Source organism: Pyxicephalus adspersus, chromosome 2 (genome assembly GCF_032062135.1).
Source record: "Pyxicephalus adspersus chromosome 2, UCB_Pads_2.0, whole genome shotgun sequence".
NCBI classification, from domain to species: domain Eukaryota; kingdom Metazoa; phylum Chordata; class Amphibia; order Anura; family Pyxicephalidae; genus Pyxicephalus; species Pyxicephalus adspersus.
In genome coordinates, this window is record NC_092859.1 from 90029084 (window position 1) to 90053083 (window position 24000).

Below are 24000 nucleotides of genomic sequence, written 5' to 3' on the forward strand. Positions count from 1 at the left end.
TGGATGTGGGGAAGGAATAGAAACTCTCAAGTTTACTCTGGTGAAGGAAAATGATGATTATGGGTAACCTTGTTTTAGTTCTCACCTTCCTAATAACACCCTCCTTTTACTGATAGGAATTGGAATCAACATGGCACCCCTCTTTTTCATTTAATGTCAGTTAATAAATACATTTATAGCTTTATATAACTGCCGTCTCTAGGTGTCAGTCTTTTCTTGACTGTTTTGCGGCGGTCCCTATTTTTTTTTTTTTTTTAGGTATCAGGGTGTCTGAATTTCCAGGCAGATGAATATGTGGAGGTCCTAAACATCATGATGCATAATGTAGTAGTTTTCACTACAATAATTACATTTTGTGGGCTTCCAATAGCCCAGAAAGTTCTAGTTCTCAATAGATAAACAATGCAGAGCTCAGCGCTCCCCACTTCCTTCATCAGCTTGTATATAGGAGACTATAATGTATGATCCACCCATCCATCTAGGGATTACTTCAATATAGAGATGGCAGCGAGGTATACTGGAGGATAAATGGATGGATCATCCATGGTGGTAGCATATACACAGCACTAAATTCTGAAAAGGTATTGGTTAAAAATAGAATAAATATTTTGAATATGGTGTGGTGTCCCTATTTCTAGGGCTGTTTGAACCTGGGGAATGGGAAAGGAGTATGATGTACCCCTGTACTCATTCACTAGGGTGGGGTGGTGGATATCTGGGGGGGCCTTATTAAAGAGGACACATTGTGGGGAGGAGGCCCTCTGCCTGAAGGATGGTCCTTGCCACTCTTGGGGGTAGGTGTGTCTGGTTTCTCCAAAAGGGAAAGGGCTACTCACTTTTGCCCCATTTCTATTTGGGCAATATAGATTCCAAAGCACTTTTAATGGATAGGAGACGGGCACACAGAGTCACTGCCCCATTTCCTATCTAAGGTTTTTTTCCTGGTTAAAACAAATGAAATTTGGATGTGTGCTATAATGGTAAAGTAAAGTAATAAATTAGTCTGACATTCCTAAAAAGGGAATTTTCTAGGCTAATATAGAATTGTGACTTACAATTATCAGATAGCCCATTGAGCCAATTTATTATAAAAGAACCACCAAAAGAACACAAGTTTTTGCCCTAAAGATGCAATGGTTTTATATTTAGTGTAAACTTTGGTATTATGTGATATTGTAGAAACCTAGCATAGACTCTGTGTTTCTACTTTATACTATAGCCACACATGGTACAAGTCCAGCCCACTTGACCACACTTACTGTCCTTTTTGACACTTTCAAATGTTGGGAGGTATGGTGGAGTTGCCCGTCAGCAGGAAGTTGTGTTGTTAATTTTGTGGCTGATTGGCAGCCCATCTTCTGGAGGGAAAATAACTATCCAGTAATATTTTACCCTTTATATGCCTGTGGAGGGAATATTCCTTTTACCTCAAGATGACCTGTTCCAGTTTCTTTGCCCCATCCTCCCTCCCCTTGTCATGGTCATCCTTTATGGGGTAATGTCACCACTTCCGACAGAGAGTTTATTGGGATTCTTGGTGTTCCAAATGGACTGTTGGTTGGTTATGGTTTACACTTGAGAGTTAATGACCAAGTGTATTTGCTGTATTAACGGTTAATAGCATTTTAGTGTTTTTAGTTTGTTTTAAAATAGAATATTTATTTATTTAAAATAAGTTCTATTTATTTAAATCCAGTCAAAGGGCTGCAACCCATTAGCTGTAGTAAGCTTTAAGCTGTTAGACATTACCTAAAACATGCCTACAGATTCCTTGTTGTGATTCTCCAGGGTGAATTTGTTTCATAGGGCATGCAGCTAGGCGGCCAGCTGAGCAGTCAGTATGGTTTGTTGGACTGAATCTTCAGACCGAGCCGTCTGATAAAGGACGAGTTTTTGAAATAACTTTAACTACTTTGAAGCAAAAGTTTATATATAAAATTATTTGTACGGTAATAAATTATGTAAACAACAAGCTTTACATTGAACACACACACAGTATGTTTACCATGAATAGGGGCCTAAAGACTAAAGCTACGTACACACGTCAGATTTTTATCGCCCAATAATCGGCATCAGCCAATTATCGGGCGAAAATCTGGCGTGTGTACAGTCGGTGTCGTCCATCGTCCGGACGACCGACCTGCCGGATCCACGGACGATGGACGACAGCCGATCGTAATGAAAGTGAAGGGGAGAGCGCGCAGCAGGGTGCCGCTCTGTCGCTCTCCCCCCCCTCTCTCCATAGAGCATGAACGGTGCTGTATGTACAGCACCGTTCATGTATCGTGCACTCCCTTGTCGTTGGAAAGGATCGTGAAAGATCCTTTCCAACGACAAAAATTGGAAGTGTGTACGCAGCTTTAATCAGACCAAGCATTTTTAAGAAGTTTTATAGCTTATATTACTTGGATAAAAGAACCATTACAATTGAACCAAAATGGTCTGTTTGTTATCCTTCATTTTTACAGGCGGCAGGAGGCAGCAACATTTCCATGCAGTTTTCTGGAAGCTCAATGCAGCCTCCAAGGGCAGTTTGCCACCTCTGCCTCCTCCATATATTTGAATTAGGGCTTACAGAATGGTAAGATTTTGATTGCTGGTTTGTAACATTTATACATCAGAATAAAAAAATATATCACACCAACCACAATTAAATTACATATTTTCTTTAATTTACTTTGCAATTTTTTTAATATCACCTCAATTCACTTTCTTTGTTCCATAGTGAATGTAATCCCTACATGTATTTAAGTATTTGGCTTTAAAATTTACTCTATACAGATTTCTTAACACTTAAGGCTACGTACACAAGTTCAAAATTTGTCCTTGGAAAGGATCTTTCACGATCCAACAAAAGACCGAACAAGCGTTGTACATACGGCGCCATTCTGCTCTATGGAGAGGGTAGGACGACAGAGCGGCACCCCGCTGTACTCTCTCACCTTCACTTCCATTATGATCGTTCAACGTCTATGAATTACATAGGAAGAGCGCTGTACACATGTTGATTCTCACTCAATACTAGCCCTGAGGTGATTGTTGGACAAGAATCATCTGACGTGTGTACATAAACACTATTTCAATGTTTCAATATTATATGTAAAACACATATATAAAAAAAAAAATGCTCTAGGTATAAAAGTGAAAAGTATGATTCCACAACACAGCACTGTATTAAAATGTCGCTGAACCAGGCTTTACTACAATAAATATCCCAAAATAAAAAGGAAAGTCTGTAGTAAAATAAATTATGATTTGCAGCAGATTTTTCTGAGTAGCTGAAAAGGGTACATTTGAAGAGCAGCAAGTTTACATCTCTAGTCACAACATTACATCTGCATCTGAATGATCAATACTTTGTCATTTAGAAATTCAAGTCCTTTTATTATCATTTGTAAGTTTTTACTTAAAAAGCTACAGTCATTCTATGTGGTATTTTCATCAAATTAGTCACACCACAACAATAAATCTAGAAGTGCACAGACATTTTATTTTCACAAGTGAATTGTTTCTTTGGCATTGCATAGATTGATTTATGCACAGTAATAAATATGCAACATTTTCAGTTCTAAAAAATTACCAGCTGATTATATATAAAAACTATTTCAGGACAAAAATACAGAGAAAAGAAAAAATATTTTTAAACAAATAGGTATACAAGTTTTATTTTTATTCCGTGGTATTTAAAATGCAGAGCACAAAATGAGTAAAATCAGATTGCTGCTAATGAAGCACTGACATACCTGCCAGCCGGTTTCCTTTGGATGACTTGATAATAATCTCCTACAGCCAAGCAAAATGTACTAATTGACATTATGGACATAATAACGTCTATTAATTAGTTAATCTCTGATAAATGCTTATTAAAAAATGTTAGGAAACAGGCCGGAAAATAACAGTATTACTGGCACAGTTTTGAAAATAAGTATGATATCCCATTGAGGTTATTGTCTTTTTCAATATATTTAAACAAGTTAACATTAGAACTTTATTCAGAAAGTACTTATGGATAAAGATGATATACTTGGAAAAAAAACATGCAACATAATGTACCTTTTATTTATTCAACAAAAATAATAAATAGTGTACTGTGGAAAAAGTAAGTACATCCTTGGCCCTATACACTGTCACTGCACCAGTTAGCAGACATTACTACCGATAGGCATTATGCACAACTTCCCAACTCTGCAAACTTGTAGTTGTAATATATGTTTGAGTTACCTTCTCAAAATTCAGAGCACAAAATGAGTGAAATCAGATTGCCTGCTAATGTAGTACTGACATACCTGCCAGCCTTTTTCATTTGGACTTCCCAATTCAAATACCCTAAAACTTTTTCATTCAGTTAGGGCTTTGACTAGGTTAGTCCACAACCCTGCATTTCATCCCTTTAGGACATTCTTGGAAGATTTGCTAGAGTTTCTTCAGTCTATTTTGTGTTCATAGATTAGTTAATCTCTACTAGATTTATCAGTAAAAAGCACATTGTTCCCAAGACCTATATATTCTATGTATTCTTTCGTTAATGTTTTATTTGGGCAAGTTTTTTTTTTGGCACACCTGCTATGCAGTCTAATTAAGTGCATTTTCCCTCTAATTACCTAATTTGCTAATTACTTACAAATCCCTGTATATATTTTCGGGCTTCTAGGAGACTTTTAATCATCTTTTAGCTTGAATATGCTGGGCCATTCAGTTTTGGACAAATTAGCAGTCATTTGAAATCTAAACCCCTTTTAAGATTATTTTCTTTACAGTGAAATAATTAAATTCACATAGTTTAGCTAGCTAAGTGAATCCCTTGCAAACTTCTTAAGCATCTATAAACCTTCTGAGGGCCTTACGTGGCTTCTTTAAGTATGGCTTGATGACACCTAACACGTAAATAGCAAAGACCCTTAATGTCTATTGTTTAAAAAAATACATATTTTTAACCATATTACTCCATAGGAAGGTTGCTAATATTACCACTTAATCATCTTTTTTGTTCATTTTAATTTTGAGAATGATACACCATTTTAGGTTTATGGTTTTTTTTTTTTGTCTATCACTCGTATCTCTAGACACTGTTTAAATAAAGATCTAATGTTTGCTTGTTAAAAATGATTTAAAAAAAATGGATGTGTGCTTACTTTTTTCCACATAATGGTATGTGTTAAAAAAACCCAAGTGACATAAATAAATATCGTAAATACAATAACAAACACATTTTGGTAATTCAGAAACAATGATATAATATATTGTAACATTTAACAGTGTTTCCAATCCCTATTCTTTGCCAATGCTAAGCAATCTTTAGTTACTCTACATCTCAATTCAATTCAAGCCTAGGGGTATTAGGAAACAAATAGGTTGATAACCTAAAGCAAAAGAGCATGTTCACTTTCAAGGTAAATGTTTACTTATGTAAGTGAATGAGGTGAAGCAAAATGAATATAATCTTGCAAAAAATACCCAATTGTGCATTTTTGGAAGATTGAAGTCCTCGGCATATGTGCAACTTTCTCACTAGACCAATTGAATTTTCCTTTAAATGTTCTCTTTTTTCAGGCGAAGATGTGAATTTTTACTTTGTTTCACCTAATTCAATAAGAAAAATATCACTTTGAAAAGGTAAAACTTACTTAAAATTTAATACGATCTACTCAACAAATTTGGTTTAACATTATTTTATTTGGGGTTCTGGAGTTCCAAAAACTACTACCACATGCAAGCAGTAAAGCTCATCTGATGTTTTCACCTGGGTGCAAAATAGACATAATAGCACCAGTTGCTGCATCCTAATAAGAATGAGATTCACCAACACAAACAATACATAGATCACATTACAATTTTTTATTAACAGTCTGAACATTTGAATATTACAACAACACTTTATTATTATTATGTAATGAATATACACAGTTTTGCTAGTTGTCACATACAAAGAGAGAATTGGCTTGCTTTACTAAAGGCATATTCACTTAGCTAAGGAAAAAAAATCAATTTGCAAGGAATAATCACTTAGTTTAGTGAATGAAGTAAATCTTTGCCAACTTCAGCCATTCAATCATATGCAAGTACTAGATTGAGTATTCTTTGCAAGGGTTTTTTCACTTTTCTGATTGAGTGAGGTGAAAATTTTCATTGCAAGGTGTAAGTTTACTTTGTTAAGTGAACAACCTATATGCTTTTAGTAAATCAATCTCATTGTTTGAAGTGTTTCTCAAGACAAACATTTTGAATTTGTGATAGTGTAGTTAAATAAAAGCAGACATATATATGACGGCTGCAAATGTTGACCTGCTAAGGATGATAGTTGCTTGGCTGTCTATAGCTTTACTACTTTTCCAGGGTCCTAAACCTTTTAAACTCTTAAACTGCATGCTTGCCCCTTGTGACAAGTATTAAAGGCAAAGGATTAGAATGAAAGCCAAGCAATAAGCATCTTTAAAATAATGACAACACTTGTAACCTATACTTTCTCTCAGGACATGTTTTCTATAAACATTATAATGTTACTTTCCATTTATACTTTTATGAATAAGAACTTTATACAGAAATGGATGAATAGTACAGTACACAGAGGTATCTACCAAAGTGCAGTTAAACATTAAACATCTGTTTATTAAGGAGACATAACCTTCAAGACAGTAATTTACTGCATATTTACCTGAGTTTAAATATGTATTTACAAACCAGGAGCTGCCATTAGATATTCTTTTAAAACTGTCACTTTCTATACTGCTTATACAGGTGCATTATCTTAGCACTGATTGAATGCAAACTGCCACTAAAAGTACATTTTTAGTCTATGTTCATTTTAAACACGCAGCACAATGACACGTCTCTATGTTTACCCTTAAAGTGTTTAAAATGAGTTGGCTGTCTCTGTGTACACAAGAAGATCAGCCTCTGATTGTCCAGCACAAACTTTTTTTTACAATATTACTTTTATAAAGCGCAGTTGCTATAAAGTCATTTACAATAAAACTGCTATAAAAAGAAGTATGCAATACTAGTCTAACTTTCCCTTTGTTGGAGTGATTGCATTTAGGTGAAAAGCTACATTATGCATCATATACAGTGTTACCCTAATTTCTACATGTAAAATATGTTGCTGATCATAAATCTATACATAATATTTGGTAACACTGATTTAACCTGTTACAATATGATATAGTTTACATTACCAATTTAATAAATTAAGGCAAATGTAAGTAAATACCTTTTCATTTGCAGCATTTTACTGTTTTTACTTTTAATGCAACAATGAATCCTTTGTAATTACTAGATTGTATGTGATTCTGAGTATGTGTTTAGGCATTCCTTGCACAGTAATTTTAAACACAAAATCATTTGTTTTTTTTTAAATTTCTTTTCTTACATTTAATGTTTTCTTCTGTACTTTTACCCAAAAGGACATGGCCATCTCTGTCCATGCATTATACACGGCAATAATTTTTTTCAGGACTGACACGCATATAATTATTTAGTGCTTACAATGTCCTAAATTAGGCTTTTATTATTTGATGAGCTTTTTTAGTAATTCCATGTAATATTATATTGCTAGTATTTTAAATTAGGAAAATGTGTAAAACATAAAGAGCAACTCCAGCCAATGTAGTTTCTCAGATTGTGTTGTAATAGATTCCGACCTCCGCAGGGCATTTGAGCAAAGCTTTCTATTACATCAGGGTGCATAGATTCTCAGTACACTTCTATGGAGTATCCACTAGAGGTCAGCACACACACAGAAAACAGTGTATGTGCCCTTTGGCTTTTTTATATTATAAAAGGATATATGGTGAGGGATAATTATTCCATTTTACTGACAACAATAGCTTAGCTAACAAGTCCCTGACTGTCAAAGGTTTCCTAAGGTTGGTAAGAGATTTCCTCAAAAGGGATCATATGAAGAACATCTGTGTCAGAATAGGAATTGGCTAATCTACTGTTGTCACTCAAACTGTAAGCGAAAAGAAAAAAAAATGAAAATATACCCCAATCTATATAAAACATTTACACATCTATTGTAGATTGAATACTCTATTACATCAAAACCAAAACTAAATATTTATATGTACATAGTACATTAGATTCTGTTCACTGCTCATGTAGAAACCATACGTAAGCGGAAAATTTAATTAAGAGCAGAAAAATTAATTATATAAAAAACATTGCTGGCTGGAAGTTCCAATGTACATATCCTGAAGGGATTGCCAAATAATATATTTAGATTTTGTTGTTAAGAGTTAAGAGTTGTGGCAATAGCTCTTCCGCTGCTTCCATGTGCTATACAGTCATTATTGTATACATACATTCTTCAAAGAATTTAGAATACATTTAAATACATAACTAACAGTATATATATTTACCAGTGACAGGACATTGCAATAGATAATAAATTTCTAAATATTTATAGATCACATATTCACATTTAAGAATTGCCCTGAAGTTATCTACATTTTGTGAGCTGCAAAGGGGCATATATCATAAAAATGGCTTGTCCTAAAATAGCATAGGTGGGCATTTTGTAAATAAAAAATAAAATAATTTCTTAAAAAAAAAAAAAAAAACACTGAATAATAATTGTCAGTATTTCATATTAATAATGATAATCTAAGTTGAAATTCCTTATATTGTCTTGTTGAAAACGTCAGTTTTATATTTGTTTAAATGGTAAGGGTAATATGAAAACTAGGATTATTGTTTTGGGGGCTTATATACACTTGTGGAATTCTTTGGTGTGTTGCCCTAAAATGGCCCATTTTTTTTTCCCCAAGACCCCGAAATGCACCTTTTTTCCAACACAACACATGCAACTAAACACATGTGTTTGTAAATGCAAATAAATGCAAAAAAAAAAAACAAGAAAAACTGCAATGTGTGAATCCAACCTAAACTAGAAACATTTGTATCACCAGTAAATAATGATGAGCAATGGAAAACCAAGCAAATCACCTTAGATGGTGTATGAAGATTGGTCCATTCTGCAGAATTAATCATTAATACTGGGAATCTAATTTGCTTGACCCTGATGGTCAAAACAGGAATATATATGTATATATAAATATATATCTCAATATTTTAAATATAGGTATAACTAATGGTAATAAATGAATAAAAAACAATAAGTTACTGCTTAATGAAAAACCTCCCTCCCCTGTTAGGCACGTGTGAAGATAGCATACAATGGGAAATTGTTGACATGGGATGATCATTTTCCTAGATTATGTGATGCTCTGTTTTCTGTAATTTCGGTATTTTTTTGTTTTAAAATAGTAAAAAGGGCATTCACCATATATAAATACAAGTATCCCCCTCTCCTGGGTCTAAAATTTCAGGGAATGATTAAGCACCTGTGAATGTCATTCACTGATTTATAAACATGCCCCTATGTGTTTATAACATGGTATTATTCAGTATGCAAAAATCAAAGCTCCCTTTTGACCTGGCTTGTACGTCTTTTGTCATCATAATGCTCACAGTAACATTTACAGAGTTCTGTATAATACTTGCATATTACCGGTTTTAAAAATACAAATAAATACAAGTGGGATTATATACTAGTTTCCCGATCATTAGTCTGTGCATTCGATTGCTTTTTGTTTGGCTTGTTCAAAGGTTCAGCCTCCTTGGTTCCATTTTCTGCTTTGTTTGCCAGCTTTTCCCTTGCCAGTAATCTGTAATTGATAGCATTCCCAATGAACAAATAGATACTTGAAATAATTACAATTACGCCGCATACAAAGTACATATATTTGTAGCTTCCGGTTATGTCCACCAACCAGCCTAAAAATTGAGAAAAAAATGAAAGCTGGTTAACTTTTTGCAATACAATTCAGGAGCCATAATAAAACAAATCTCTTGTTTTTGAAACCATTGATATAATTTTATGAATGCTTTCCACCTAAAATAAGATTAATCTGCATCTGGGTGTTTATTTCTGTATCCACATAAAAGATGTGCCTTTTAAATCAGAAACTGTCAGGACTTGATTAAATATCCATTTCTTTATAATCCCAAGTAGGCATACATTAAATTCTGTTGCATTTTGTTTGGCATTATTAATATGGATGGGTACAAAAGCCACATAGTTAAAAAGGTAATAGAAGAGAAATCATTGCATTGACTGGGTTTGATTTAATAAAGCTCTCCAAGGCTGTAGCAAATACACTCATCAGTAAACTTGGGTAATCCAGCAAACCTGGAATGGACTTCCTAAAAGTCACCTGCTATTTGTTAGCAAATGTTTTCAATACTGGACCAGATTAATTCCTGGTTTGCTGGATCACCCAGCTTCACTGATGAAAGTGTATCCTCTCCAGCCTTAGAGAGCTTTAAATAATGAGGCCCATTATTAGAAATTGGAAGGTAGATATGGATCTGGTATGTTATACTTATGTATTACACTTAGAAGAGAGGTAAGGAAAAAGGTCACACTGTTATCCTTACTGTTCTGTCAATTTATGGGAAGGACACCTACCAAAACTACAAAAACAGGAATGATTCAGACCTGTGGCAGGAACAAGCAAAGGAAGGTGGCTCCCAGTGCCTGCCATCTTGCCATGTTTTCCTAATCAGCACTTGCAGATCTGACAGTGAGCGGCGGTACTGAACAGCTCACTGCTGTCTCATTCATTCCCTATAGAGATGCCACAGGTAGGTGCTACATATAGTATCTCCCCGAGGCAGAGGTTCACTGAAGTGAGGAAGCACTAACCACACCACAAGCTCCCTGCCAGTCCGAACTAATAGTCAACATAACATTATCTAGAAATGATCAAACCTTTTCTATTAGAGTACCTGTTCTTGTTGGAAAGAGTTCCCTATGTGCTGTATTCTTATGTACAATGAACACTAAAACCAGGGTAGTTGGAAATCTTTAAGGTCAGCTTACCCAAAGTTTATATTTATTTCTATGGTCATAGAAAGTTGAATGGCTTAATAATTGCTGTGGTAATGTGTAACGACAAAGTGGGGCAGTGAAACATTTAAACTTGTTGGAAGAATAGAGGGCATAAGATCAGCCAACTATCCAAACTCAAACACATTTTCTGTGATTCTTTAAAAGAGAATATAAAGAAAGAAACCACCACGCCCCACCTTCTGTTGACTCTAAGAAGAAGGATTAAAGTAGAGGAATTTCCTTTGTAATAATATTTAAATATCACAGACTGATACTATGAAAATGGATTTTAATGTAAAGTAAATATTCTTACCTCCCAATGGAGGTCCAAGTAATACTGGGCAACATTCCACAATGGTTACAAGTCCAACAGCGCTGGAGAATCTAGCTGGTCCAACAAGGTCCATTAGTGTTTCAAAAAGAACGCTGCTCACCATACCAAAGGCAAAGCCAAAAAACACGGCGTAGATCACTAATCCTGTGTAGTCATTAGCAAAGGGGCATAAGATATGACATATACCATTATATAAAATTGCAAAACTGAAAAAATATTGTATCCGTGGACGGATAAGCTTAGAGTTTGCAACCATTCCCATGGAAGGTCTTGCTACCATGTCTACGAAGGCCAATATGGACAGCAAAAAAGCCGATGAATACTGATCAATTCCCATATGCTTGGCATATGGTGCCAAGAAAACAATTGGAGCAAAGAACCCCAAAAACATGATAACGTTCCCAGATAAATAAATAAGAAAGCCCCTGTGTTTGAAGAGTGATAAATCTAAATATTTGTTAATATTCTGACATACTGTTAACTTCTCAGCTTTTTCTACATCTTTTTTTACAGGTTTACCACCAATGGGTCTCATGAGAGATCCAGCCACACAGCAATTTAACAAGATTCCTCCTAACAGTAGAAAACTCCCTCTCCATCCAAATTCATTGAAAAGGAACTGATTTAGCGGTGCTAAAGTACTTAAAAATACTGGGCTTCCTGCCATGGCCAGTCCATTTGCAATAGGCCGTTTTTTGAAGAAGTATTTTCCAATAATTGTTAAAGAAGGCTGAAGATTAAATGCTAATCCAAAACCTGCAAACAGAAAAAAAAAACAGTCAATCAGAAATGCATTAATAACAAATGCAAATCAAAGACAAGTTACAAGAACTAAGTCAACATCTTAGTTGCAAATATTTTTTTCCCCTAGTTAGAACAGAGGTAGAGAGTTATATTAGGGTTTTTAACTTCTTTACCTTTGTATCTTGCTTTTCTTAACTTAAGATGTGACAGTTATCAATAGTAACACATTTCCTGTATTTAAACTCTAGTAATGATACACATTTTCTGACCAATAGTTTTTTAACATCTTCAAAATTATAATTAATTGATAATTTTTCTATTACCTTGACTATATTACCCATTAACTATTGCAGTGGGGTGGCAGCCCCACTACAAGAGTAGTTTCACGTTAGTTCAACATTAGGTATTTCGCTTAACATAGATTTTGTATTTTCCTATGCCTAACCTATTAGGAGCGCAAATTTTCAAATTGGACTCCTTTTTGCAATGTTCAAGTGAACATTATGTGAAATCTCCCATGGTAATGGTAATACATGGAGTTGCTTATTTCTTTTACTTCAATTTATTTTTCACTACTATTGGGGTAACATTCACTTTTTTTTTTACATTTTCCAGCCTAACATTTACAACACTAAAGTTGAAAAGCTGCATGTTCACATAAACTAAATTGGTATTGGTTCACCTGCTCTTTTTTAATAAGTCCCACAGTCAGATGCAACAAAACTTTGCATAACATTAATTACTGGCTACTGACGCTTTCAGATCACAATTTCTTATAATTTTAAAAGACTTCCTCTTTTTATTATTCCAATTTACGTGCTGGCAGTATTCATTAAGCCAAAACAAAGTGCAAAGGGCAATACCCCACAACAATTTGTTAAAAAATGTGGCCTGACTTCAGAAGAAGAATCTTACTAGTAACCATGACCTAGGGAACATTCACACACACACACACACACTTTTGCTTGTATTTGTGAATTCAAAAAGATGAATTGCAATATAAATATTTATTCTTTGCAATTAATTATTACAAGCAAAAGAAATATCATCAAAGTATCTAGGGTCTACCTTACCAAAAATATAAAAAAAAGATTCAAGGTGTCTAAGTTATATTGCTCCACCTTTATGTATCATGCCAGAATAATGAACCTGCCTATATTTATGTATTGTACATTTTTTCTAATCCTAATACCTGAAGAAGGTTTGCAGCTTTTAAAGCAGTAGGATATCAGTAAAATGTTAGCACTTACCACCAATTACTCCAACGCAAATGTATAACTGAACGACACTGTTGCAGAATGAAGAAGCAATCATTCCCAAGCAACAGAGTAATCCTCCTGCTATTACAACTGGACGGCTCCCATACTTGTTTACCAGAATACTGCTTATTGGGCCTGTAACAAAACAAATATTGCATTAGGAGCATCATCCAATGATTGATGTTGTGTTTCTTTTAATAACCTTAACAAAAACAGAAACCTGACTTCATATTCTTGCAAGAACACAAAAAAAATTAACATAAAAAAGTAGTTTAGTAGACTACTTAGCTACCAATTACAGTACATAGATATTTAGATTTTGTTGGTACCCATAAAAGTCATAAGCTACTTTGAAGGTCACATCTTTACATAGTCCTTGTCCTTGGGATGGCTTTGGATTTTTATCCTGATATAGTGCTAAGTATATATAGTCCAACAGTATATCTGTATTTCCATTTTTGCTATTTTCAAGGTTATCTAAGCAACTTACATTGGTGTTTACAGGTAGTCAGTGCAACTGCAATGTAAGTCTGCACCCAAATTATAGGATGCCTAAAAATAACTCTTTAGGATTCTGACATCTTGCTGTACCTTTAGGGAGGAAGGGGATACCTCCAAATGAGCTTCTTCTTTGTGCATTCCTATTTATGCCCCATATTTGGGGAGTCAGGAAATATAGTATACTGTATAAAAACACACATAGAAACAGTTTATAAACATACACTTGTTTTATAATATATATTTATTAAAATAAACAGTTGATTATGCAGAAATTGATAACTATCCCCAGCAATACCTAAACTTTTCGTGGAGGAAAATTAAAAGGAAGCATGGTAGAAGTTCCATGATGTGACTTGGGGTTTCAGTAGGGCTGTGGACTCTTTAAATCCTTTTGACAATGATGGATCAGATGTGATATGGGAGAAAGAGAAGAAAGTCACATGCTCCACATAATTAGAGGGAAATAGCATACATATTGCTTTGTCCTCCATTGGCAAGACCAAATTTTTTTTTTTTTGGTACACTATGCTAAAAGATTATCCATAGAAATTACTTTACGAGTAATTCCCAACCACTGTGGCCTGAAAATTATTTATTTACTGCAAATTTTTCCCAGCTGGTCTATGCCAAGGACATATAATGACAGACAGAAGAGATAAATACTCTTCCACTATATGGCAGCAGGTAGCTTATTAACCTGTGTATGTGACATTTTTGTTTGGGGGTGTGCTGTGGGATTTTCCTAATGTAAAATATGTGCCGTGATTTAAGAAAGGTTGGGAAATGCAGATCTACAATACCAGTAAAAATAAAGTAGTTTAATGGCTTTCCAATTTACTGGTAAAGTTGTCAAGTTAAATTAGCTTTATTTTGTGAATATTTACTAATGGAAAAAGTAGGATTTTGGGGGCAAAATCAAACTTTGCAAATTATTTCTAGCCCATTATAACACTTTACTACTTGGACTTATAATTTGTCTTCTTCCAAATCTCCCTTTACTTTTCCCTTTCCTTTAGATGGACCCTGTCCCTACCTGCTCTCCTGACATCAGTTCTGTAAAATTAAAAACATTAATGAACAAAAAGTTTGCCAATACTTTTGGTATTTGCTCTCCCTACAGAGGAGCTCATATGATAAGCATTACAAGGGAAGACTCTCCTCTAACATTGTGCTTTACCATTACTATAATAACTCTTGTTTTCCATTAATAAATGCAAACCTTCTGGTTAGGTTTAGTGAAATCAGATTAGCAGGTAATTTATCAGTGCTAAATACACAGCCATCACATCTCCATGCCCAGCTATAACCACCTCAATAAATATATACCACCTCTTTCCTGATTACCACAAAACTTACTATGTTTCCTCCCACCTCTACTGCTAGAATTTAAAAAAGAGCCCTCCCACTTTTTCAAGTACTTTGTCTTCATGTCGGTCTCCTGTAACCCTATTTATAGATCTGAGAGGAAGACAGTTCTACTGCTACATACATGTCTGCATTCGTGTCTAATCACAGGTTGGGGTAACAAAAGGTGACCTTGCACTGCTAACTCCAATGAAAAAAATGAGGTCGGCAATCTGTCTGTGCTGTTGGGCTTGGGTGTAAGAACATAAAAGTCTGGCTGTACAAAATTACAAATTTTGTTAGTTCAGCCTTAGTCTTCATTTATTGTATAGTTCAATGTCACTTTTGTGTATATCTCTTCAAGTTGTATTTACTTTTAATCTACCAAGTGATTGCTGTTGCGGTTTACACCCCTAAATTTACACTCAATCACCTTTGTGAATATAACAAATTATTAAGACCACTGTGAAAATTTCTCATTATGCAGTTTGCAGCAAATTGAACTAATGATTTGACTTTGGCGACCTTTAGATACTTTGCTGCATTCATTTATCTCTCTGTGGAAATAAATAAACAAAAGCCATCCAACAAATATGTAAAAGAATGATAATTATGTTTATCACTTATTTCATATTGAGAATTCATTATATAAAATTACAGTAAACCATCTGGTTGTCCATATGGTGTTCTGGCTCATCCTGGACTATAGGTTTAGCAGAGACTCCAAAATTAATAAATGCCAACCAACAATTAAAATAGGAAAGTGACGACCATGAAAGGAATATGAAGTATAGCTAGTTAAACTGACATTTAATTTTAGTAAACAGGCGGTTTACTGAAGGATGTTTGCAGGTCACAGCATGTGTAGGAAAATATACTGAAAAAGGATACAAATACGTGTTATACCTGGTCCAATACAATCAACTAACATGGGCTTATTTAACACCAAACTCAGGCAGATATGAAAGACCTGAATTAATGCAGCGCTTATTAATATTATAACCATTATTAAAGCGTATATTTATAAAGCAGAGAATTAGACATTTCCTGGTCGACAAGGTCCACATCTTTCAATGGCAGCAATTGATTCTCCACTGGGAATGTTTGAGTGAATGTCTGATTCCCTGCTTTAAAAATAAAGCGGTTATTGTATTTTTTTAGTAATTTGCAAGTAAGCCCCAAATCTACTGCTCACCTTGAATATCCATGGCAAATATCAATGTATGACCCCCCAATCCCATATAACTCATTTCTGGCTGCTCAGGAACACAATGGGAAATAAAGAATGGTTGAAACAGAGACAAAATAATACCCAGAATGTCCTTTTCACAAATAACGAATTGTGAACAGCAAGTATAGAACCTTTGTAGGATTCTATCACCTACCTAGAAAGCTTTGGACCAAGCTGGACATTATCTGGCAACACCTGTGCAGGAGGATTTTCCACAAAACTGATGACCTTATGAAAACTGACCAAAAATAGTTTCCAGGGTTCATTTTGCCCATGCAGTAAATTGTAGAAACTGCTCCTAAGTCAAAGCTGACATCCGTCTCTGACTCTTAGGTGCTATAGTTGCCCTGAAGCTGGTCTCCTCACTTAACGCAAATCAAAATCCTAAAAAATGTAGACACACCAAATTTTTTCAGTGTCTACAGGAAACTTTTTCAAAGTCTCCAAATGTATGACATGTCACAGAGAATTTCATAATTACCCACCTGTCTACATGAAACTGATAGCATGTATTGTCAATTCAGCAATCCTTAGACATAGAAGACTGGCCTGGTTTGTAAAATGAATACTCTTGTTTTTTTACATACGTTTAACCACATTACCATATTACCACCGTGAATGTAGATAGATATCAGTCACTGAATACAGATACTGAAGATAAACATGTACCTTATTGTTATGTGAAGAAAAAACAACCTATGTAAAACAGGTTAAAATAATTCATAAGAATCTTTTGAGTATTTTGTCTACAACAGTAACAAATTTATAGGTCAGTAAAAGGTGTATTGTACCTTATCTTTGACATCATGCCTAGTAAAAGTATGGCCTTGGTGTAGAATTCACGAGAAAGAAAAATTAAACATTGTCCTTTCTGTTTGCTTTAGCTGTTTACTTTTCTTTTATTCCTTAGACAAATATAGATTAGCGAGACACGTAAGAAAGTCTACAATTGCTGCTGGCTCTTAGTAGGGCCTATGGGAAAATGATTTAGTGCTGGTTTGATAGAATGTATTTTAGTTTTTTTATTATGGTGTGCTAGAATTTTATAATCAGAGAGGACCTTCTGGACCTTGGAATTGAGTGGCCAATGATAAAGTAATTTCTTGAGAGGGTACACTGCACTGCATATGTACTGAATGTAGTGAACAAAAAAATAATAATCAATTGTTAGCTGGCAGATGTATCCTAAAGGTATACCAAAAGAGATATTGTTAAGACTTGCCTAATTTAAGCGTGGCACACATAATGTATCGTCTTTCAAGGGTTTGCGCAACATGCAGTCTGTGTTCAAGCCTGTGTGTGTCAGAAATTATATGAAGACTTTTGTGTAAATCCGCTGTGTGACCAACATACAGCTAGCTATAGTAGCAGGGTAACCTGGGGTAGACATTTCTTGGCAACAGAGCAAATTATTTTATCATCCACACCCAACTTACTTCTCTTTACCCAGGATCCAAACTGGAATATTTTAACAATACAAGCATGAATAAACATGAGATGCTTACTGATATAACATGTAGCATGTTTTTTTAATGGATCTGAGGCCATAAAACCTAAAGGATGCTCTGTGCTAAGAAATAAAAACAATATGTGCCATATGGTGAGGGAATTTACCGTCAAAGTTACTAGGAACCTCAATCTTCTGATCACCCAAAAAAAAAAAAAAAAAAAATATATATATATATATATATATATATAAAAATCTAGTCTTCCGGGTCACCATCCTCGAGAAACCAGCTTTGACCGGTGCACCCCTGTTGGGGTTAGGAGAATGACCCCCGGTGTCCCCGGTACAGAACGCAAACTCAGGAAAGCAGACGGGTTGTCTCTGGACAACTCGTCCACTCTTCTATCGCAGGTGCATGTGTGGTCTGGAGTTGGTAAATTTAGTAGTCCCTGGGTCTGAAAAGGTTGGCCACCACAGTTCCAGATCATAATGAGAGTGGACAAATCCTTTGCCTCACTTTGCAACACCACACCCAGTGACCCATTAGGAAACCCAAGCTGGGTCGCAAGTGAAGGTGTTTGCCTATTTTTATGGAAAGTTTGGAAAGTGACTTTGGCCACCTTAAAACTTCCATTATACATGCTTTCTTTATGTGCAAGTACATGGCCATGATTTTAACTTTTTTTTTTTTCTTTTTTTAAAAGGATGACATTTACCAACATTTTATTCAGTAATAGAAGGTATTTATATTCATTTTTTGCAAAAAAATTGTCAATTTTATCAAATAGAAATAGATTCTAATTAGGCAAAATACATGGTACAGAAGCTATATTTTCCTATTTTTCTAAGGCAATGCTGTATCAGGAGCTTTGACACGCTGTACATAAAAGCTGCAGTTTCCTTGCTTCCCTGCTGTAATCAAGTCCTTCAGAATACAATGAAGGTCATGGACATGTGATATCTAGTTAACAGAGGTTCTTTAAGTTCAATGACACAAATTATATGTTTGATTCATAGTTTATTATGAGGTTAGTGAAGCATGCCAGCAAAATCTGAACACTCAGCCCTGCACTTTGTTACCAGCAATTATTTTCTTACTAGGTTTAGTGTGAATTGCATTTCCTATGCAGGGGAGTAATGTATATGTTGGAAACAAAAGTAAACTAGACCTGTTAAGGGAAAATAACAGTAATCATTTAGTAGAAGACTGTTCGGACTGACAAGTATTTACATAGTATACAGGAGTTAAGGTTTTTCTTCTGTGCCATTGCAGGCTGCTCTAGATCCTGCATTATACAATGAAGCTGAGATGACAATCCAGATACCTGTTCGAAATGGTTGTCAGGACTGATGGCTTGAGTATTTATGCCAAAGAGGTGCTCAGAGTTTTGTTGTGACTACTACATTTTATTAATGAATGGTTATTGAAGGTCATTCAGTTGATGCCAAAAAATTGTTTTGCTTTTCCAGCAAAACTGTGTTAGGGAAATTATTTGAGCAAGAAACTACACTTGGGACAAAAAAATGTATGCACATTCTTTCGTACATTTACATTACATACATACAGCATACATTTTGTATATGATATATGCGGTATCATTTACATAGCTGTACATAGTCCTTTGCCAAGAAAAAAATGCACATTTGACAGATTATACTACTCTCTTATATGGGTTTTATCCATAGATTTAGAGGTTTGCTTGGAGTTTAGCTTTAAAAAAAACATATTACCTTAGAAGTAAACTGTTTATTTGTTATTTTTCAAGAATTTAGTGAACAATTTAGAGGACTCAGGGTCTCTGCTATGCCTGGTAAAGATTTTTTTGCCCTGCTGGATTCAGTCTGTTAAAATGTGCAGTCCAATAAATGTACTTGTTCATGACTTTTAGAAGTTTTTTCATCCAGGCAAATCTGAGTGCTCCACTCTAACCGACTCATGTTTACCAGTAATCGGATAACCTGGGAATGTCAGTACTAATACCGTTTTAAAAGCCACCAAATTGAATTGGTGATTCAGGAAACAGAGAATGAAAGTTACACCATGCTTACAATTAGTGTGTGAGGGGCACCTTTGATTCTGGCTTTAGTAAAGTAAAAAAAAGCGACAGCGAATAAAGCTATAATAGGTGAACCAACTGTTTTAAGCGCAGAAGCTCCCTGATTTGTTTGTGTCTCTTGTTGCACATATTTCAATATTGGCAGGTCACAGCTAGTGGGAGTCCCCAGCAAAGTGTTGTAAAAAGCTTTCTGAAAACATAACACCACCCTGCCTCAGTACTCCTCTAAAGGCCTCTTGGGCCTGATGCAAGCAGTGGGTTGTCTTTTGGGTGCAGGTTTTCAAACAGGAAAATGCCAAGATGACTGCACGTGGTTGTTGTTCCTAAGCAGGCTGCATTTGCATGCTGACCACCCTAGGTAACAACCGCATGTGTTGCTGCACTTCTATGCTGTAAAAACTATAATCCAGAGAAAAGAGGCAGGCCAGTGGGGGAAAGTGCTAGTTGATATTAAACTCCAGCCAGGAAATGATCACCATCCCTACACCCACCACTATTGAAGCAGTGGAGTGGAGGCCGCAGGTGCCAATGGGAGAGCAAATTGTGACTACAATCCTCTCCGCTTCACAGTTGATATGTGACACACGAACTGTTACTCCACTAGTCAACCTGTTCACTGTAAACTTTATAAAGCAGCTAAAGCTGTGGAGCTGATTTTTTCACTGGTTTGGTGATTATTTTTAGGAATTCCAGGGTAAAGGATAATATATACCCTTGAACTTATTCCTCAAGGTGAGGAGGAGGATATCTAGGGTCGCTTATTGAAGGGGGCTTCCAGATCCCAAAAAGATTCCAACACTGGGGTCTTCTAACACATGGCTTCATGATTTGATTTGAGAGCTAACCAAGACGAAGGTCATGAGATGACGACAAGCTCAACAGTTCCATATACAAGATACAACAATACATAAAATTTATGTTATATTCCCCATAAATGCAAACCAGCACAATCAGTGCCATTAAGAGGACTAATAATAATTAAGAGGACTAATAATAAGCCAGATGTATGTCCACTTTAAGTGTTTGGCATAATCAGCCGAGTGTTATGAACATGGCAATAAACATTGTAGCTAAACGACAAAAAAAAAAAAAAGTCACATTTGGTAAATTTTTAGGAACTTTGTAGTAATGTCCTATCATTTGATATCTGTATGTTTCCAAAACTGTCCCAATCTAAACAAATATTTACAACCATTAAGCAAAGCAAGGTCAGGGAAATATTCTCCCATGAGAACAGCAATTGAATTTTGTTTGGGGAAAGGGGAGAGATAAATCTTTTTATGTTTTTAGGTCATCTGTGTATGTGTCAGTATTTTAACACATTAAGTATGGGCATTCAGACAGTAAGTGGGAAGAAACTAAATCTTAATAGTAGAAACACCTGACAGAGCTTCTAACTATTCCCTAATGTGTCCAAAAACTTACTTACTTTAAGCATCATACATTTCATAGTGGGTGATAGAATTCACTAGGGCAGTTTCATATACTACCAACATTGTGTGTTTTAAACATCTCTTTTCACATACAAATGAGTCATTATTTCAATGGAATTTAGTGTTCTATGTTAATATCCTTGAAATGAAAATGGTTGGCGGAACCTAAATTAGATTAACATAAGTGGGTATTGTACTCTTAAATTATCATCCTATCTTTGCGGTTCATGACAGCTGAATTTCTGCAATATACTGCTCAAGATAATGTAATCATCTGTCCGGTGATCCGAGAAATGTAGCTCACCAAATAATCCTATTTAGTGACTTACCTCCTGCATACATGACTGCTAACATAATAGAGGATATCCATGCAATTTGACTGTATGAGGTGTCGAATATCTCCTGGATTTCTTTGAAGAATACCGTAATGGCTTTGGGAAATGCGTATGAACATCCAATTGAAATGAACGAAGCAAAGACAACAACCCATCCCCATCCACCATCTGGGGGGGTATAATCTAGTGTCACTGGAATGTCAGGCATCTTTTCTGGCTATTTATCACCTGAAAAACACAATATCAAAAATATTTTTAAATGCATTTGAATTTCAAGACAGTTTTACACAATGCAGACAATAGCAACAAATATGTAGAACTAATTCCCAAATGGTGAGAATGTACCATTGTGGCCACTGAGACTGAGGGTTTTGAAAACATGAAGAAATAGTGGGAGGAAGTAAGGAGTACTAAGGGAGACTACAGGTAAAAAAAACAAAAGGCAGCAGCACAGTGTCTCAGAGGTTAGCACATTTGCAGCACTACATCATAGGTTTGAATCTCGGCCAGGACACTATCTGCATGAAGTTTGCAGCGGTTTCCATTGGGTTCCTTCCACATTCCAAAAACCATGCACTTTGGTTAATCGTCTTTCCCCTGAAATTGTCCTTAGACTGCTCACATTAGATTGTGAGGGGCAGCTAGTGACGTGACTATAGAATTTGTAAAGTGCAGCATAATATGTCGGAGCTATATAAATACTGGATAATATTAATAGGAGTTCATATACTGTGACTTGAAGGCTATTGACATCACCTGTACCACCAATAATCACAATTTATTTTATAGTTCTTTTTCAATGACTTGAACCTTTACAGAGCAGCTGGTTCATTCATGTTGATAGGTATTTTTTTGTGTCGTATGTGCATTTGGGACACATGTCAACTGCAGGGCAACAAAATCCCATTGATTTTATTATGGCAAAACACATGGCAGTTCACAGCTTGTGTTTTTGCTTCTTTGGATGCTAATTTTAAGTTGTGTTTGAATGGCAATTTATATTCTATTTTTATTAGCAAACATGGTGCTTCATAAGGTTGTGCCTTAACACAAGCTCAAAACAAATGCACTTTAAAGCTGACCTATGCTTTGCCTGAGCAGGGAAAAGCAACAAGTTCTTTTAGCTGCATCCCTGCCTAACTGCATATAGCCACCTGCTCTAGTATTCCATCTGAAAACACTGGGTGATAGGATATGGTCACACATCTCAGTCAAGACATCTTTGGGGGCATTGTTACATGTTCCATATAGCAGTGCCCAGCTTCCCATGCCAACAGTAGTATGGCTACTTAACGTAAAAAAAAGAAAACATATATGGTTATGTTCATATCCTGTAAACCAAGGGTGTCAAACTCTGGCCCGCGGGCCAAATCTGGCTCACAAAATCCTTTTTTTTTGGTCCCCAAAGGAATCCAAAATATGAATTGCATCTGGCCCGCTGCTGCATTGAAAAAGTGCCGCTACAACAATTCCCGGCATCACTCATGTCTATAGACCAGCAGGCTCTCTGCCTATGCCTGGTCCTGCATTAGACTGTTTTATAGACGCAGGGAATTGTAGTAGCAGTGCTATTTCAGTTTCAAGTTTGGCCCGCAACTTGGCCAAAAATTAAAACTTGTACAAACAGTGTATTTGAGTTTGACACCCCTGCTTTAGACTAACAGATTGCAAATTCACGGATTGCAATCATGTTTAATCCATGATTGAAATACTTGCAAATTTAGAAAAAAATATACATTAAATTATTACAAAGTTATTTGTTTCTTTCATACGTGCCTGAAAGATACCTTTTGCCTTGCGGTACATTAGAAAAGAACATTTTTGCTAGTTGCATTTTATTTAAACCTGTTATGATTGGAATTATTACTGTGCTGTTTTTGTACATATGGGTAGTAGTCTCATGTCTATGGAGCATGCACAAACACCACTGGAGAAGACTCTTCAGAGGAAATGGTAACTATACAGGTTTATAAACTTGTCATGTTGCTATTTTTGCATCATGATCAGCTTACGCCAGACATGCCTGTAGCAGCCTCCCTGCCCTGTTCCACTTTATCTTTTAGCACAAATGCCAGAAGACAATAGAATTATACCTACCCCTTATATTTTTAATTTATCTGAACCTGACACTTGATTATCAGGGGTCAGAGATTACCTTTCATATGACAGCTTTATCAACTGTCTGACCTCAGGCATTCTTCCAACTTCCGAGTTTATAACCATGGTGAATAACAGACCCCTGTAACTGTCTTTATTCACACTAACAGCATGGATCTTTCATTTTGTATTGTGTACTCTCTAAAGGTTTGAAAGTGGGAGCTGGCTGGTGGATGCTTCAGATGGATTCTAAAACTTCAGTTTAAGTGTAAGTCTACGTGCACACGTCAGATGATTCTTCACCAAATCTCTCCTCAGGGCTGATAT

General features: G+C 35.6%; 1 protein-coding gene across 3 annotated transcripts in view; it reads right to left on the reverse strand.

Moving 5' to 3' along the window:
- Positions 1–5820: 5820 nt before the first annotated feature.
- LOC140323957 (monocarboxylate transporter 2-like) overlaps positions 5821–24000 on the reverse strand; it is a 44785-nt gene continuing 26605 nt past the window's right edge. For all 3 annotated transcript variants that reach the window (XM_072401424.1, XM_072401423.1, XM_072401425.1), the window contains exons 2-5: positions 21571–21804; positions 13220–13363; positions 11205–11981; positions 5821–9774 (exon numbers count right to left, since the gene is read on the reverse strand). In XM_072401424.1, coding sequence (XP_072257525.1) covers positions 9542–9774; positions 11205–11981; positions 13220–13363; positions 21571–21784 — 1368 coding nt within the window. In that variant the 5' untranslated portion in view covers positions 21785–21804 and the 3' untranslated portion in view covers positions 5821–9541. The remainder of the gene's footprint in view (positions 9775–11204; positions 11982–13219; positions 13364–21570; positions 21805–24000) is intronic.